This window comes from Lepisosteus platostomus, chromosome 28 (assembly GCF_059453375.1).
Source record: "Lepisosteus platostomus isolate fLepPlt1 chromosome 28, fLepPlt1.hap1, whole genome shotgun sequence".
NCBI lineage: Eukaryota > Metazoa > Chordata > Actinopteri > Semionotiformes > Lepisosteidae > Lepisosteus > Lepisosteus platostomus.
The window spans coordinates 9,973,392-9,988,413 of record NC_142638.1 but is presented as its reverse complement, the minus strand read 5'-3'; the positions used below and the strand labels follow the sequence as shown (position 1 = coordinate 9,988,413).

The 15,022-nt window shown below is 45.8% G+C and overlaps 1 protein-coding gene and 1 long non-coding RNA gene across 7 annotated transcripts in view; one reads left to right on the top strand and one right to left on the bottom strand.

The window, feature by feature from the left end:
- LOC148638845 (zinc finger protein Aiolos-like) overlaps positions 1-15,022 on the top strand; it is a 42,599-nt gene that overhangs the window by 7,099 nt on the left and 20,478 nt on the right. For 3 of the 6 annotated variants that reach the window (XM_088623157.1, XM_088623155.1, XM_088623160.1), the window contains exons 3-5: positions 1,235-1,369; positions 10,384-10,638; positions 11,245-11,412. In XM_088623157.1, the coding sequence (XP_088479283.1) occupies positions 1,235-1,369; positions 10,384-10,638; positions 11,245-11,412 (558 nt within the window). The remainder of the gene's footprint in view (positions 1-1,234; positions 1,370-10,383; positions 10,639-11,244; positions 11,413-15,022) is intronic. The other 3 variants (XM_088623158.1, XM_088623156.1, XM_088623161.1) reach the window with 1 other exon arrangement.
- Positions 437-6,612, bottom strand: LOC148638846 (uncharacterized). The gene is made up of 2 exons (XR_015931011.1): positions 5,869-6,612; positions 437-1,006 (listed from the first exon to the last, which is right to left on the bottom strand). It is a non-coding gene; the product is annotated as an uncharacterized LOC148638846 (long non-coding RNA).

Sequence of the window (15,022 nt, the reverse complement as noted above, 5' to 3'; positions counted from 1 at the left end):
GGACTAAAAGGTTCAATTCTTTGACCCTGTCAGTCCCCAGTGCAAAATGAACTATAATTGAAGTCTTTGCATCCCAGAGAAATCAATTGTTTGATCCTTAAATGCACACATTAAAATGAAAGGTTGTTTTTGCAATTCAATATCAGGACTTTTACTTCTATACCTTTGTATAAAATATAAAATAACTAGCTTAAGTATTTAAATTATAGTGTAATTTAATTAAAGTTAACTGTTGCTTAAACCTGTCTTTTTCACATTAATAAGATTTTTTAAAATCGCAGTCCGACCATACTGGATTGTAGATTTTTACATGGGAATCTCCAAAACAACCATTTCTAGGTACCTCCTGTTGATGTCTGAAATAATACAAATGCCCACAATTGAATGCGGAGCAGAGTAGGAGAAATTCTACATACAAAACACGATAACCACATGCTTTCTTCACACTACAAAACTAATTTATTAACTTATACCTTGGGTTTAATATAGTAACATTTCCTGAAGGAAGTTTTCTCTGCTCAGTTCAAAGTTTTCTGTTTTTTTACCCTGGCTTGTGTTGGGTCTTACTATGATTTCTTTTAATCTTTCTTGCCTTCTGCTCTGTGTTAGCCAAGCTAAACCACAGTGACATTTAAAATGGGAGCTGTATAGCCTTTCACCCTTCTTTCTTTCAATACATTTGTTCTATATTTAAACTGATCTCATCTCATTGGAGCACCCTTATTTGACCTGCACGGGTAGCTACAATGACTTCACAACTGAGAGGAATGTCTGGAGGCGTTCAGATATTCTCTCAGGTACCCAGTCAGATTTCATAGTTTAGAGTGTTTCTGCAAGCTCTTTTAATGTGTCCTCTTCATTGTAAGTACTCTAGGAGGGCATCTTGGCCGCGGTCTACTAACCTTCCTCATCAGCACCAGTGTAGATCCAAGCAGCAAACCCACTCTTCATCTCCCTGTATCCCTGTATCTGTGCAGCAGCATGGCTCACTGATCTTCCAACGAGACTGCAGACCAGAGTTCACAAAGTTGGTTAATTAACTGTGTGCAACACACATTAAATATCATAAGACCTCAAACGGAATAGTATTGGTAAGAAACATTAGTGACTCCTCTTAACTACATTCCAGTGCACTATCAGCAGCACCATTTTAAAATACCACTGTGGTTTGACCATTTGGCTTTCTTTTTCCCATTTGGCGGATGGATAAAGCTAATTGTGGTTCATGTTCCAGCAGACAGTCCGACAGTTGGCACAGATTTGTCTATCCAGCGCACCCAAGAGGAGCACGAGGAGGGCGAGACCTCAGAGCAAGAGACGGAGGGCGACTGCGCTGACCCCTCAGCCACTGATGCAGACGCTGACCCAGGTGTGGTACCTAAAGCGGTGTGCAGACACGCAGGCTCTCAGCACAAACCTGCTCCCCGGAGTCTCTGGGGGATTCCTGAGCAGATAATAATCCTGTCACAGCTGTGTTATCAGTTGGGGCAAGTCATGCAGACTCTTCTGATATGAAAATAAAAGACCTCTGAAAAACGCTCTGTGGAATACGTAGTGTTCACAGTTGCTGGTGAAGACACCTCTTGCACACCTGGGCGCAGAAAAAAAAAAAGTCATCCCTTCACAACAGATTGTGAGAGATGAATCGACTTACTGATTGTTCTGTCTTAAATGAAAAAAGCAATTATTTTCTAAATCAAAGAAAGGTTCTTTGCCACAAAAGAAATTTGTGGATGTATGCTGAGTCATTGATGTTTAATTTATTACCCTAAACAAAGGCTAGCAATAAACCGTGTTCAGTCTCCTAAAGCACCTCTGGTGCACCTCTAGTGCATTGGCTGCTACAGTTGGTCTGTAAAATTGGATAATTGGCAGGTAAGGACCCCTCTGGAATGTCTTAGGTCACATTCACCAGGGCACCGACCACTCTTCTGGGTGAAATACAGGACCCCTTGCTATCTCGCCGCTGTACTTTTCTGCAGTACTGAGTTTTCCCATTGCACAGCGATTTGACTCTTTCCAGGCATCATGAACCATGAGCCCTGACAAATAGCAAACAGTGCTGGTGAAGCACAACAGCAGTGTGTTAAATAGTCACGTTTGCTTTGTTTGTGCAAAACTAACGGAGCTGATGAGAACCATTTACCTTGTAGTGGACGGTCTTAAATAAAAGACTAAAGCTTCCCGCAAAACATGGAACTGGACCAGCCTGCTAGGCATTCAGAGTCCTGTTCACTGGAGTGTCTGGTGGGGGTACTGGGGCAGCTCGGGCTGGATCAGTGCAGATGGCCTGCTTTTAATGGGGTCTGTGTGCACTCTGAGCTGGTTTCCGCAGCCATGTTCAAAAATACCTGCAGCAGCGTGCCTCCACAGGCTCATGATCACAGCACAGCCGGATGGGAAAATGACAAAAAAACACTTATTTTTCACACTAGTCCCAGGGTTTCCTTTCGCTGTCTCTCATGCTTCCTGTGGGTTGGTGCTGAGACTGCAGGCTGGGAGCCAGGGCCTGCTCCCAGCCTGCTCTGCAGCAGACTGTCGAGGCAGCAGCTCCCCAAGAGGGGATGTCTGATTACAGGGCGCTGTGATTGATCTTTTCTTTCACTGCAGAATCCTTAGCTGCTGTGATTGATCTATTCAGTCTCACACATGATTAAAGGATCATTATGTGACACAGTGCAGACAACTTGGTAATCCTTTATTTTATAGAGCGCCTTTCAAAATGCATCATCTCTGAAAGCACTTATAAAATATATATACTTATAAAAGGAAGAAATAGCAAAAACATTAGAAACATCTAGTACAATAAACTGAGCCAAATTAATAAGAAGTGTGTTAAATTGAATTTTAAAAATGCAGACTGATTTGCAAGATCTGCTCTGGGGGTGGGAGATCAACCTATAGTCCTGGAGCAGCAGAACATGGTCCCCCAGGGGTTCGGTGCCTCATACAGGAAACCAAAAGAAGTCTGAAGAGTCCAAGAGCCAGGGCAAGTGTTAGCAGATCACTGATGTAGTCTGGTGCCAGGCTGTTCAAGCCTTTAAAGGTGAGCAGCAGTGTTTTGAATTTTATTGGGAAATCAACAGGGAGACAGTGTGCTCATGCTTTTATATTTCAGTTTAGCTCCAAGCAGTTCTGAACATATTGTACTGCAACTTAAGAAGATGTTTGTACTGTATGTACTTGCAAGAACAACATTACTGTAATGAAGCCTAGAAAATCAACTTCTACTTATCAGGCTGGCTCGCACTCGATGAGATATGAGCAATGTTCTGACAATAAAAACATACATCTTTGCAATGCTGCAAATATATATTCCTGCTTGCTTAAAATGATTCCTACACCATCAAAACAAAATTTGCACAGTTGCAGAGGTGATAGCCAATCAGCATAACATTGGTCCTGCTAGAGCTGAGACTTAAAAAAATATTTTGCATCCAGTTTTTCACATAATGTAATATAAGCGGTTTGACAAGGCAGATAGTGTTTGATTAATGTCCGGTTTCGTGCAAACATAAATCTGGGTGTCATCAGCATAAATAATAGAAACCGATACCATACCTAACTGTTACCATAGAAGTATTTCATACAGTAGTGACACAAGGAAACGCAAAAGAACAGGATCAAGAAGAGTGCCCTGTGTGATTGCATTAAGTCAGTTCTTCTTGATATAAAGTTAGATTTGAGCGAGCTGTTGAATTCATTGATAAAGTTTCCAAAACCATTGCAGACACTACAGGGTGATGTCTGTCTCGGGTAAACACGGCCTCTCTGTCTCTCCTTGGGGATGCACTCTGAGCATTTACTGAGCATTTAGGCATAACACTGTACAGAAGGTACTGCTGGGGTGCCCTTTTCTTGTCCTTCATCTCCTTCTGTTTTGTCATATCCTTTCTTTATTTGTGTAACATCGATGCGTTCTTAAAACATATGAATTCAATCTAACCCCTGTAAACAAAATAATTGCCCACCCACTTGAATTGGTATTTTAAGGTTAACCACACAAGGTAGCGAATATCAGAATAATTTTTGCTAGAAGTTCCCCTTGAGAGCAAGAAAAACGGAAAACGGATTGACGAAAGAAGGAAACTTAGCAGACAAGCTATTCTGTCTGACTTTATAAATATCTTAAGTGTGTGTATTTTTTTTACCATTTCAAAAGCAGTAAATGCTACAGTTCCAGTCATACTTCACCCACATCTTACACGCTATCTCTGTTCAGCACACCTCTGTCTTAGCTCAGTGAAGGGGTTTCTCTAGCACAAGGTGTTCACGCATGAGCGGTGTATTTATGATTTCCCAGAAGGTGAAGATTATATGATGAAAATTAACACACACGAGTGAATAAAAATGAATCAATAAATACCCTTTTCATTTTCGTTCTGCTCAGCCAGACCCAGCGACCTGCAAACAGACCACTTTTAGTCGTGGAAAATCCCTTTGTTTCTGTCAGGCTGTTTTTTTGGGATGGCTTTCACATCTTTTGACACAGGTGCGACCTTTCCTCGACATGAACTGAACTCCCCCAGCGACCTTTCTGAAGAGGCAGGTAAAAAATTAATTGCCCTGGCCACAATAGTCACTTCTGTAGGTTAACACCTTTCAATGATTACTATTATATTCAAACCATGGTGGTGGAAACAGGATCGCTCTGAAAAAAAAAAACCCAGTTTTTCTACTTAAACCCGCGGAACATTTGCAGGGCCCGCAGGCACAGTCGATCAGAAATCCGCGGGACCGAGGGTGCAGCTCTAGAGATGGCGCGAGTCATTCTTGTAAATGGGGGCATTGTGGCCCTGGACTATATTTAAAAGGGACTTCTGATGCTTTTTGTTACAGTTTCCATCACACTTCAGCTCTCTCTCTTCGTGTGTGTGTGTGTGCGCGCACAAGTTGTTTTTGCAGCTCTTCACGCGTTTTCTAACCACGCTGTGGTTTCTGGATGGTGTTGAGAAGCTCGCGCGCCGGGGGAGGGTCGGTGGGGGTGCTGGGGAGGGGGGAGGAAGGGGGGCTGTGTGTGTTTCGGGCTGGAGTGCAATGGGAGTGCTGAAGCCCTGCCATGGTGCTAGCTGAGGTTCCAGCGGCACTGCTCACAGCTCGCGCTGTTTCGTGCCTCGAAAGGAAGTGCGCCTTTATCAGAGCCTCGCATCTCCCGAGCCCAGAGCTAACCCCATCTCTTGGTGGGGAGGATGCTGTCTTGCATCAGCAGAGTGCCGCTCATTAACCCCCAGCCTGCTGGGGCCAGTGCCTTAGCAGCCCAGATCAGGTCCCGTTTTCCATAGTCTCCCCAATCCCACGGACATGGCGAGGTGGCCGATTGAAGCTCTTACAGGGGGTAGGCCTTTCAGACTTTTCATCAGTACTGCAGTGGCACTCGCGAGGAAATCTTCTTGCATGCAGTTTCCTTCGGACTGCGGACCCTCATGAGTGACCCTTCCGGTTTTATGGGGTGCTTTTGCATTTTGAAAATGTTGCTTCGGATTCTGCCATGGAAAGTGAAATGAGGTGCTGTAGTTGAAACTGGTTTATGGTTCTGTTTTCCGAGCCGCAGTGTCCTGCTGCTGCATTCGGTCTCTGAGTACGGGGCAAAGGCTCTTAATCTCCTCTCTGCTCAAAACACAAAGGGGAAGCGTTATCCCGGGGTGCTGCAATTGAGCTGGATCATCTTTGGAGTCTTAGAGTTTTAGGTGGCATAGGGGAGGAGCTGATACCCAAGGTTTACCATTGCAAAGAACACACAAAAATGTGACTAGCTGCAACAGATGACTTCAAACAAATGACAAGAAATAATTCAGCTAAAGGAATCCTATTTAAAGCATCTAGGCCCGTGTGTTGTAAACAGCAGAAAAAATGAAATAGAAATATTACCTCTGGCGTAGCGAAGGCCATTGAAGGCGTCAAACAGTGCCGAAGGTGAGAGAGAGAGGCAGCAGGGAGAGCCTGGGAGGCTGGGGAGATGTCCTCCTGCTCTGTCCCCGCAGGTGTGTCTGCAGGTGTGCAGCCCCTAACCCTCTCCCCCCGCAGGCCAGATGACGGCACGATAGCTCCGCGAGGGGCTCTCTGACGAGCGCCCTCTTCCTTTGGCAGCCTTTGAGCCCCCCGGCTGCAGTTTCCGTTAGAGGAGCGCCGCTCGCGCCTCGGCTGTGCTCTTTGCCTTTGTTGTTCTTCTTTTCATATCGCAAGGCGGACGAACCCTCACCTGGAGGGCAGGGGGTCTTGTCTGAGCACTCAGAATCCCCTGCTGCAGGCCCCCCGCCGGGGTTTTGAAGCCATCCAGATGAAAACACTCAAAGACTGAGAAGCACATTTTGTTGTTGGCGTCTGTCTCTGCACGATACCTGTCAAATGACATCATGCACACAAACAGCCGAAAGAATAACTGTTTATCTTGTGTTTATTTTGGCCTTTCTGGGTTCATTGAATTCCAGTTAGCTGATTTTATTGACTGACTTGTTCCTGTTCTCTCTGGCTTTGCTAAATAATTGCACTGACTTCTGTTTAAACCTTCTGCTTTCCAATTCAGCGTAGCCACTTACAAGTGTAAAGTGGGGAATTATCCCTAGAATCATGCAGTTCATGGTTGAAGTCATTATTCCAGTTCAGGAGCATGCAGTACCTTTGTCTTGTTCTTATTTCAACAAAAACACGCCTGTGTTTTGTGTCAGTGTAGTCAGATGTAAATGCTTTGCCTGTGCTCACCCCTCAAATTAAACCTCTACGAGTCAATCAGTCACCATCAGTCACCATATACGAAATGTGAAACTGAAAGCCTTGTTACATGATTCAGAACTTTCCATTTATTTTTTCACAATCCATTTGTAAGAAAAATCTACTGATGAGTAATTCAGTATTGTTCAAAGTTTTAGTTTTAGAATTAACAAGAGCAAGAAGACGGAGAACACAGCGTATTGTGTGAAGTGTGTAGTCTCGAAGCCAGGCTCTTTGAAGTCAATTCTGCACATGAAAATGATCATTCTTAATGACGAACTCTGGGAAAGCTGAAGTACAGATGCACATACTACCATAACCTCAGGATATCTGCAAGAACAAATTTGTAACACAGTCGTAAACCAATTGTCCAGGGGTTTTCATGCATCATACCCATTCCGTGTCTGCTGTTTGCCACGCTTGATCGCGTTGCAGATGTGTGACCTCTGCACATGCGTGTCTGTGTATCTGTGTAGTAATGTGCAGAAGGTTTGTCTTCAGCTGCAGCCCACTCCTCCAGCCCTGTTTCACAATGTTATGCTCATATCTTTGACCTTTATCAGGCCAAGGTAAAAGAAAAACCTCAAACCAGACGCAGAATAAAACAATAAAATGATTATAGAGACAGACAGCTTGCAGTCTGCGTGGTTTGTCGCGGCACTCTGTGTGAGGATGAGATCCGGGGAGCACGGGGGGCTCCTGGAGGGGCCAGGGGGGCTGTTTAGCTCTTATTGCCTGTGCATTTCTGGGGTTTCGGGGTTTGCGGTGGAGATGGTGGTGCTGGGGTGACGCTGAGTCGTGAATTCTCATAGGGGTGGGCGAGCTGCTTTGGAAGACCTAGCACAACTCAGGAAGGAGCCCCCCTTCTCAGATATTTTGGGTTTGTTGAGCAATTTTTTTATTCTAGTTTCTTATGAAAATCTGGCTGTAGACAAATTGGACAAGCTGCAGCTGTTTATATATCCATCTGCATTTTCTCTTTGGCCCTGCAGAAGCTCCTTCTCTCTGTAGCTTTCTTTAGGTGTTTTGGGGTGCTTTTATTTTTCTTACTCTCTCACGGTCTTGGAGCACACATGTATTGTATAAGAAATATTTTGCAAAGTATTTTTTTTTTTAGTTTTAGAATTGATAAGAACAAGAAGACGGAGAGTACATCTTAATATGTGGTGTGTGTATGCCCAAACCCTGGGTCTTCGAAGTCAATTCTACTGTGATTGTCTGGGCGGGATTATCTGGTTGCTATAGAACTCCACTGGTAGTGATTGCTGGCAGCCTGCCTCCCTGGTGCTACATCAGTCCAGTCCTGTCCGCTCTCCTGCTTCCTGTCCTTCAGTCCTGATGTTTCAACACCCCAGCAGGACAACACCTGTCCCCATGCTGCTAGGGTTACAGCAGCTTTCTTGTGAGGTGAACAGGGGACGGTTCTGCTGGGCGTGACTTGCTCCCCTCACCCAAGCTTCCTGTTCCACACTTCCATGACTCCCCAGGATCCTCCAGTGTCCTCCCACCTTTAATTGGTTAATTAGCATCTCTAAACTGTCCGTGTGTGGGGTGCAGTGGAGTGTATCCCATAATTTGTTTTTATGCTTTGGGAATAAGCTCACTGTGGCTCTTGCCCAGAATAATTGCCTTTTTTAATAATGGCTGAATGTGCGTTTATTGCCCACACTTGTACAGGTTTTCATTTTATTCATCTGCGATAAAACCGTCAAAATGGTGTCTTCAGCTATTAGTCACACTTGTATTTATACACAATCCACAAGTAGAAAAATACGAGGAATAGAAAGCTTACATTAACAGTATTGTTATTACTGGTGTTCAGACCCCATTTACATCATGTACATGGTACAATGTAAATTACTGCTTGTGTATTAAATGCTTTTAACTGTCAGAAATCCTACCAAAATCTTATAACTTGCAGATTTAAACTAAATGCGCAAGCAGCTTACTTATTGCAGTACAGATAATTGTATTCACAGCAACCCATAGGTAGAATACAGTTGTGAAGAGACTGATGCTCCAGCCACATAAGTGTGTGGCTGAAAGAAACGCCCAGAGTTTCAGCTGTGGAGCCTCTTCAGGTGACGCGTGAGCGTCCTTCTCCTTCTTTCTGCTTCTCAGCCCGGAGTGCGCCTCTGCATGGTCCTGTACAGTATTTGCAACAGCAGTGGTTACACTTTTACGTCACGGATTCAGGGGCTTCCTGCAGTCCTGAAAATGCTGAAGGAGTTATCCGCTGTATTGGAACTCTGTATTACTTTCTGAAACGAAGGCATGTTGAGCGCACAGGCTCGCTACAGGCTGGGTAGACATCACTGGTTTAGCAACTCTTGCGTGGGTACCAGTATCCAAAGGTTAAAAATCAAATTAAACTTCTTGTTCTCATTGAGAGTGTGTGTGTGTGTGTGTGTGTGTGTGTGTGTGTGTGTGTGTGTGTGTGTGTGTGTGTGTGTTGACCTCATGTGTAAGCTATTTTCCCTCCGTCTTGGGTACGCAGCAGAACTGAGTTAGTGAAAGCGCCCAGGGCAGTGAAGCACACTGAATGAGAGAGACTCCACACATAGAGGAGTGCAAATAGAGATTGTTGAAAAATGTAACCAAGTTTTATTTTTAATTTTGGTTAAAAGAAAGCCATAGCAGCAATTTGTTTTATTATAAAACTGAACAGATATAAATTACATCTTTCAGTAGGACATTTGGAATTAATTGTCTTGTGGACGTTCGTGTCCCCAGCCGTGTATGTGTTACGTATACATGTATTGTATTCACATTTTTGATGTCTATATATTTGTATAGTGTTCCTAATGGCTGTCTATTGGCCAAGACAACAGCTGTGACACCAGTGCAGTGAAGCTCCATGTGCAGAACGTGCCCATTTTCTTTGTTAGCGACTCAGTTGACACCTCCTTGAAACCACCGGGTCTGTGCGGTCTGCGTTGATATCTCTGCATTCAAGTCTGCGAGCTATAAAAAAAAGACAAAGCCAAAAGAAAAAAATCCCTGGCCGTTTTTTTTCTTGTCTCAGTAACAGTCTTTCTAATTGCCGTGTGTGTGCCAGGGCGTGTCAGGCAAGAGCAGAAGCAGTGCGGTGAGGGCTGTGTCCCGCGCGTGCGGACGGGTGTGTGCGCAGGGCAGGAACGCCTCCTGCAGCACATGCCTCGAGGCGCAGCGCCGCTGAGGGCAGGAGAGAGAAAACAGCCAGAAGCAGAAATTAATGAAACACCCAGGAGTTCTTGCTGGGGATGACAAAGCACTATATCAATGTGGTCCCCTGACTAATTTTCCATTAAAGCTGCGCGGAAAGCTTTTCTCACACTTGCGACTCCGAGGTGTTGCAGAGTAAGCAACAGAGAGGTTGAAGTGCGACGGTTTCTGGCCAGCCGCTGCGGTTGTCACGGCCCTGTAGAGACGCCGAGCAGCCGCTTCTGGTTGCGTTCACACCTCCCGGGGCCGGCCCTGTCCCCGACACGGTGCCTGTAACCGCCAGAGGCGCGGTGGGCCCGTGCCGCTGGTCCCCTCGGCTCTCGGCAGGGAATGCAACTCCCTGTACCTCCTGGAAAGTGCCAGGGCGTAACTGCTGTGTGTGTGTGTGTGTGTGTGTGTGTGTGTGTTTTCCTCCTTCTCGCTTCCTCTTTTCATGTGTCCTTGTGTTGTTGTCGTTTGCCCCCTCCCCAGCTGAGGTCCAGGTGAAGAACGAGCGGGAGGAGGAGTACGTCAGGAGCGAGGAAGGGGGGGAGTGCCGCGAGGAGGCGGACGCGGACCAGTATCTCTCCCCCCTGGATTACGCGCGGTACGAGAACTCGCCCGCGGACGGTTCGGCCGGCTCCTACCTGGGCTCGCGGGCCGGCAGCGGGAAGCTGAGCTGCGACATCTGCGGCCTGGCCTGCGTCAGCCTCAACGTGCTGCTGGTGCACAAGCGCAGTCACACTGGTAAGCGCCCGAGCAGTCGTCCCTGTCTGCGGCGGCTCTCTGGCCCTGCTTGCCTCCCCCCTGTCCGAGCGCAAGAGTGAACCCCAGGGCTGCTTTCCTCCGCAGTGTTCTGTGAGCTCAGCTTGTCTCCACAGAGCAGACTGCTTCTGACCCTCAGCTCCTCCGCTGTACAGAGCCCCTACTCACAGTAACAGTGGAGGAGGCGCAGCTTCTCCGTAGTGCTTGAACCAGACTGGAGTCTCTTAGTTCACTCCATCGTTTACTATGGATCTCCTTTCACCGTGGTTTGCTTTACCGTCTGTAGCACCTAGGAACACCATGATCTACCAGAGCAGATGTCTCTAAGGAATGATTTACTGTACCATGATTTACTGTTTTTTACTGATTTACTGTAAGCTTTAAAAACATGGGCATCCATTTGCAGAAACAGGGTAAACAATGATGTGAATAGAATATTTTGTTTCATAAATTTGCTATGGTGAACATTTGCAAGGATGTGAAAACAGGGATCGGGCACCCTGTAAGACTAAAGAAGCGCCAGCGCGGTGCTCGAGCGCCCAGCACGCACCGCCGCGGCTGACCCGCGTCCCGTGTCTGGCGTTTCAGGGGAGCGCCCGTTCCACTGCACGCAGTGCGGCGCCTCCTTCACGCAGAAGGGGAACCTGCTGCGCCACATCAAGCTGCACTCCGGGGAGAAGCCCTTCAAGTGTCACATGTGCAGCTACGCCTGCCGTCGGCGGGACGCCTTGAGCGGGCACCTCCGCACGCACTCAGGTAACCCTCCCCCGCCGCCCCGCGCGCCCGACACCTCCACCCGCACACGCCCGGGGCCCGCTCGGCTGGGCCCGGTCCGCCGCCCCCTGGCAGGCCCCTACATCAGTGTGCGACTCAGAAACACCCAGGGCTGTAGCTGTGGTGCCTCTCCAGGTGTGCATGAGCGTCCTTCTCCTTCTCCTTCTCCTTTCAGCCCACCACTCATTTTCCTGTTTGCTTTCTGGGACTCAGACGTCATGTATATCCATTTGTTGATTGCATTGATACTTTCAGAAAGAGTTTCTTTAAAACATTTGCAGGTTCAATCATGAATAGAGTTTTACATGAGTGAATTCTGGTTTCAGGTTCTTCAGAGCCCTAATTGTATGTTGCAAGTTACCTCAGATAAGTTATTTAAAAAATGTGAAAATGTGATTTTGCATTGCGCTGTGGTTTGGTGCCGCTGTGTCTTCTGCTTATTATTGAAGTTAAAATCGCAGTTTATTGTAAAAGTCACAGTCCACATGGTCTTTGTTTAACGGACAGTTTTTCTGCTGTGAGGTTAGAGGGAGAGTTGATAATACATGTCCAACTGCTAACAAATAAAGAATGAACTTGTATTACCACACAGGCCTCTCGACTTCAAGAACCTGCAGAATCTTGAGAACTTGACCAGTCAAATTTTGATGATTATCTTTGAGAAGCTGCAGTGAGAGGCTTAAAGTATAATATCTACTGTAGCTACAGTAGCAGATGATAAAACTATCACTCTTTTGTTGCAGATACGATCTTGCAGCTGTCCTTCTCTGACACTTAAGGAGAGAGTTCATAAAAGCAGAAGAATGGTAGCAGCTTTTCTCGGAAGTTTTATGTTGAAGACATGTATTGACTTCTCTTTGTCCATCAACTTCCCATCAGTTAAGAAGTGTGCAGGTCTTATTTTTTAAGTTAAGATCTCCTTTGTACCAATATAGGCTTTTGCCTGGAACACAATAAAAACATAACAGTTAATCTTTGGAAAGCATAAAAGTAAGAGAAAATACCAGGAAAGTGTTTATGAAATGTACCTGTCTAGACAAAGGTGTGTATGCAGATTGTATCTCAAAATTCAGTTAGCCATCTCTGCTCAGAGTCAGGTCAGAAGATGTTTTTTGCTGTGTGGCTGGAAACTGTGTTAGTGTAGTCTTAGTGGTTGACTTACATAATATCAGACAGTGCTTTTAAAAATCATGGCTTTGATCTTTTTACTCCTTTCTTGGGTGGCTGCTAGTACTTCTATCCCCATCTACATGTATCTGCAGAGAACTGTGATTCCACCAATATTTTCAGTATGAGTTGCAGTGCTGAAGACATTTTTATCGCAAGATTTTATCATGCATTTGTAATCAGTTAAGAAAAAAAGATAGTCTCTTCTACCGGGTAGTCATATTCTGAGCTTTCTTTCCTTAAGATAAAAGTATAGAATTTTCTTTCATCTTGTTCCTGTATTTCATTCATTTTCATCTATGGACTATGACACATAGCTGATGTCATAAAACAGGCTTCCTTTAAAAACAGAAAGTTACAATATAGCTAAAAGTTCTGTTTTTATTGTTCTTAAAGCAACATTTCCCCTTCACTAATGTCTCAGGTTTCGCTATGCACTTCGTGGTTCAACGAACGCTGATCGCAAAAACAAGGACCAAAACCCAACACTGGTGTAGCTGGTGTGTTGTTTGTCTGATTCTGCAAGTGTGGTTCCATCTGATGTGCCCTCGAATGGCCAAAAACACAAGATGAAGTTGGGCTTCACCAGCTTTAGGTGTTGTTTTTTTATCTGTGAAGACTGGCTGCCGGTAATAGACTCAGATTCTGAGATTCACCCACACGAGTGACCGAGGAGGGGAGAGGAGGAAGGGGGAGTGAAGAAAACAAGAGGTTTGCAAAGGTCCTGCAACAGTAGGGAGTCCTGAGTACTTGGAGGCAACACATATAATATAGGAAAAGAAAATGGATGAAATTTTCAACCCAATTTATTGATGCAACTACCAATTATACATTCAATCCATTTTCTTGGGGTTATTACTGGGATCTGCCTTCAACAACCTGTCTCAGTACTGTCCATGATGGTGCAGTATTCGTAGCAGTATCTTTCTCTGCTTTATGTTGCTCCATTCTTTAAACATTATCTTGACTTGCTTTCTGCTCATGTGCAGAATCACCTTCTGGAGCAAGGAGAGTTCCACCAGCAGCACAATGGTGTCTGTCAGCATTTTTCTACTGAGCTCAGCCTGGGTCTCTGTTGACCAGACTGGCAGAGTAATCTAATTTTCCCCATGTGGGAGGAGACCTACTGCTGAGCATCAGAGGAATCAGAAGGGCTGCAGAGGAGAGAAATCTGTGCAACTTGTGCATCTTATCGCCTAGGCTGTGCCCCCCTCTGACTGGTAGTACTGGGAACAGACTTCCAGTTAGAGACACAGGACACCAAACATGAAATATCTGAACCCCACCACCAGTAGAAAGGAAAATATCAGAGTAGCTAGTCAACACGAAATGGAATGTTTTTGAGAGGAGGGGGGAATGCCTGGTGAAAACCCAAGCAAACATAGGAAGAGCATGGCGCCCCACCCCAGAACGTGGCACTGGACCCTGGATCTATGAGGCAGTATGTGCTGCTGACCACCTCTCTCCCATGACCAGGGTGGGCCAGTCTTGTGCCCAGTGGTAACGTTGCCACCACCCACACTTGTCCTAGAGAAGCAGTGGTTGAAATGGAAATAATTAAAAAAGAATTGTGGAGCAAAGCATGTTAATCTTGGTAAAAAACCTGAAATGCTTTCCCAAAAGCTAGTTCTAAAACTGATCCAGCAGATCTCCTAACTTTAAAGATGCCATCTGTGCAATGTGATTAAACCTTGTCTATGGGTACTTGAGAACTCAGCATTGCTTTGAAGGACCATGTCTAGCAGGAGCAGGTCCATCCATGTGGTACCTGAAAGCTGTGCTTCCACTGTTCAGGGTTACAGCATCTTGTCTCCTGGAAGCACAAGGTGTGAACTGGGCCAGAGAGCAGAGGGTGGCTCTCGCCCTTGACGGGAGGCCAGTCCACAGCGGGACGGAAGTGACGAACAGCATAGGCGAGCGAAGGTGGGATGAAACCAGAGCACCTGGTGAAAACCCATGTGATCATGGGGAAAACGTGTGAGAGAGACAGACGCCTGAGGCCAGAGCAGAGCTCAGGATCCTGGAGCAGTGAGGCATCAGCTCTTGCCAACACACGTTTGTTTCAAGACTCTGATGCATGACTCCATGACCGAGACGTATTCATTTCAAAACTTCAATGGTAATCCAGTTAAAACCTCAGCTGATTTTTTTGGAGCATTTCATTCTCTTCTTATCTCAGATCCATCAGCATTTGTATCATTTCAGAGAAGTGATACTTATTTTTTTTTTATTCCCGATGCAAGAAACTTGCCGGTATCAGTACTTGTGATCGCGCTCGTCAATGAGAAACCTGTGACTACGGTGTGAAACGTGCTCACCGGTGCAAGTGTGCCTGTAAGTGTGAATCGGTGAGTGGTGCGGCTGGCACCCCTAGCCCCCGGCCCGGCCGAAGCTGGAGAGGACTCCTGTTAGCCACTCACCTGCC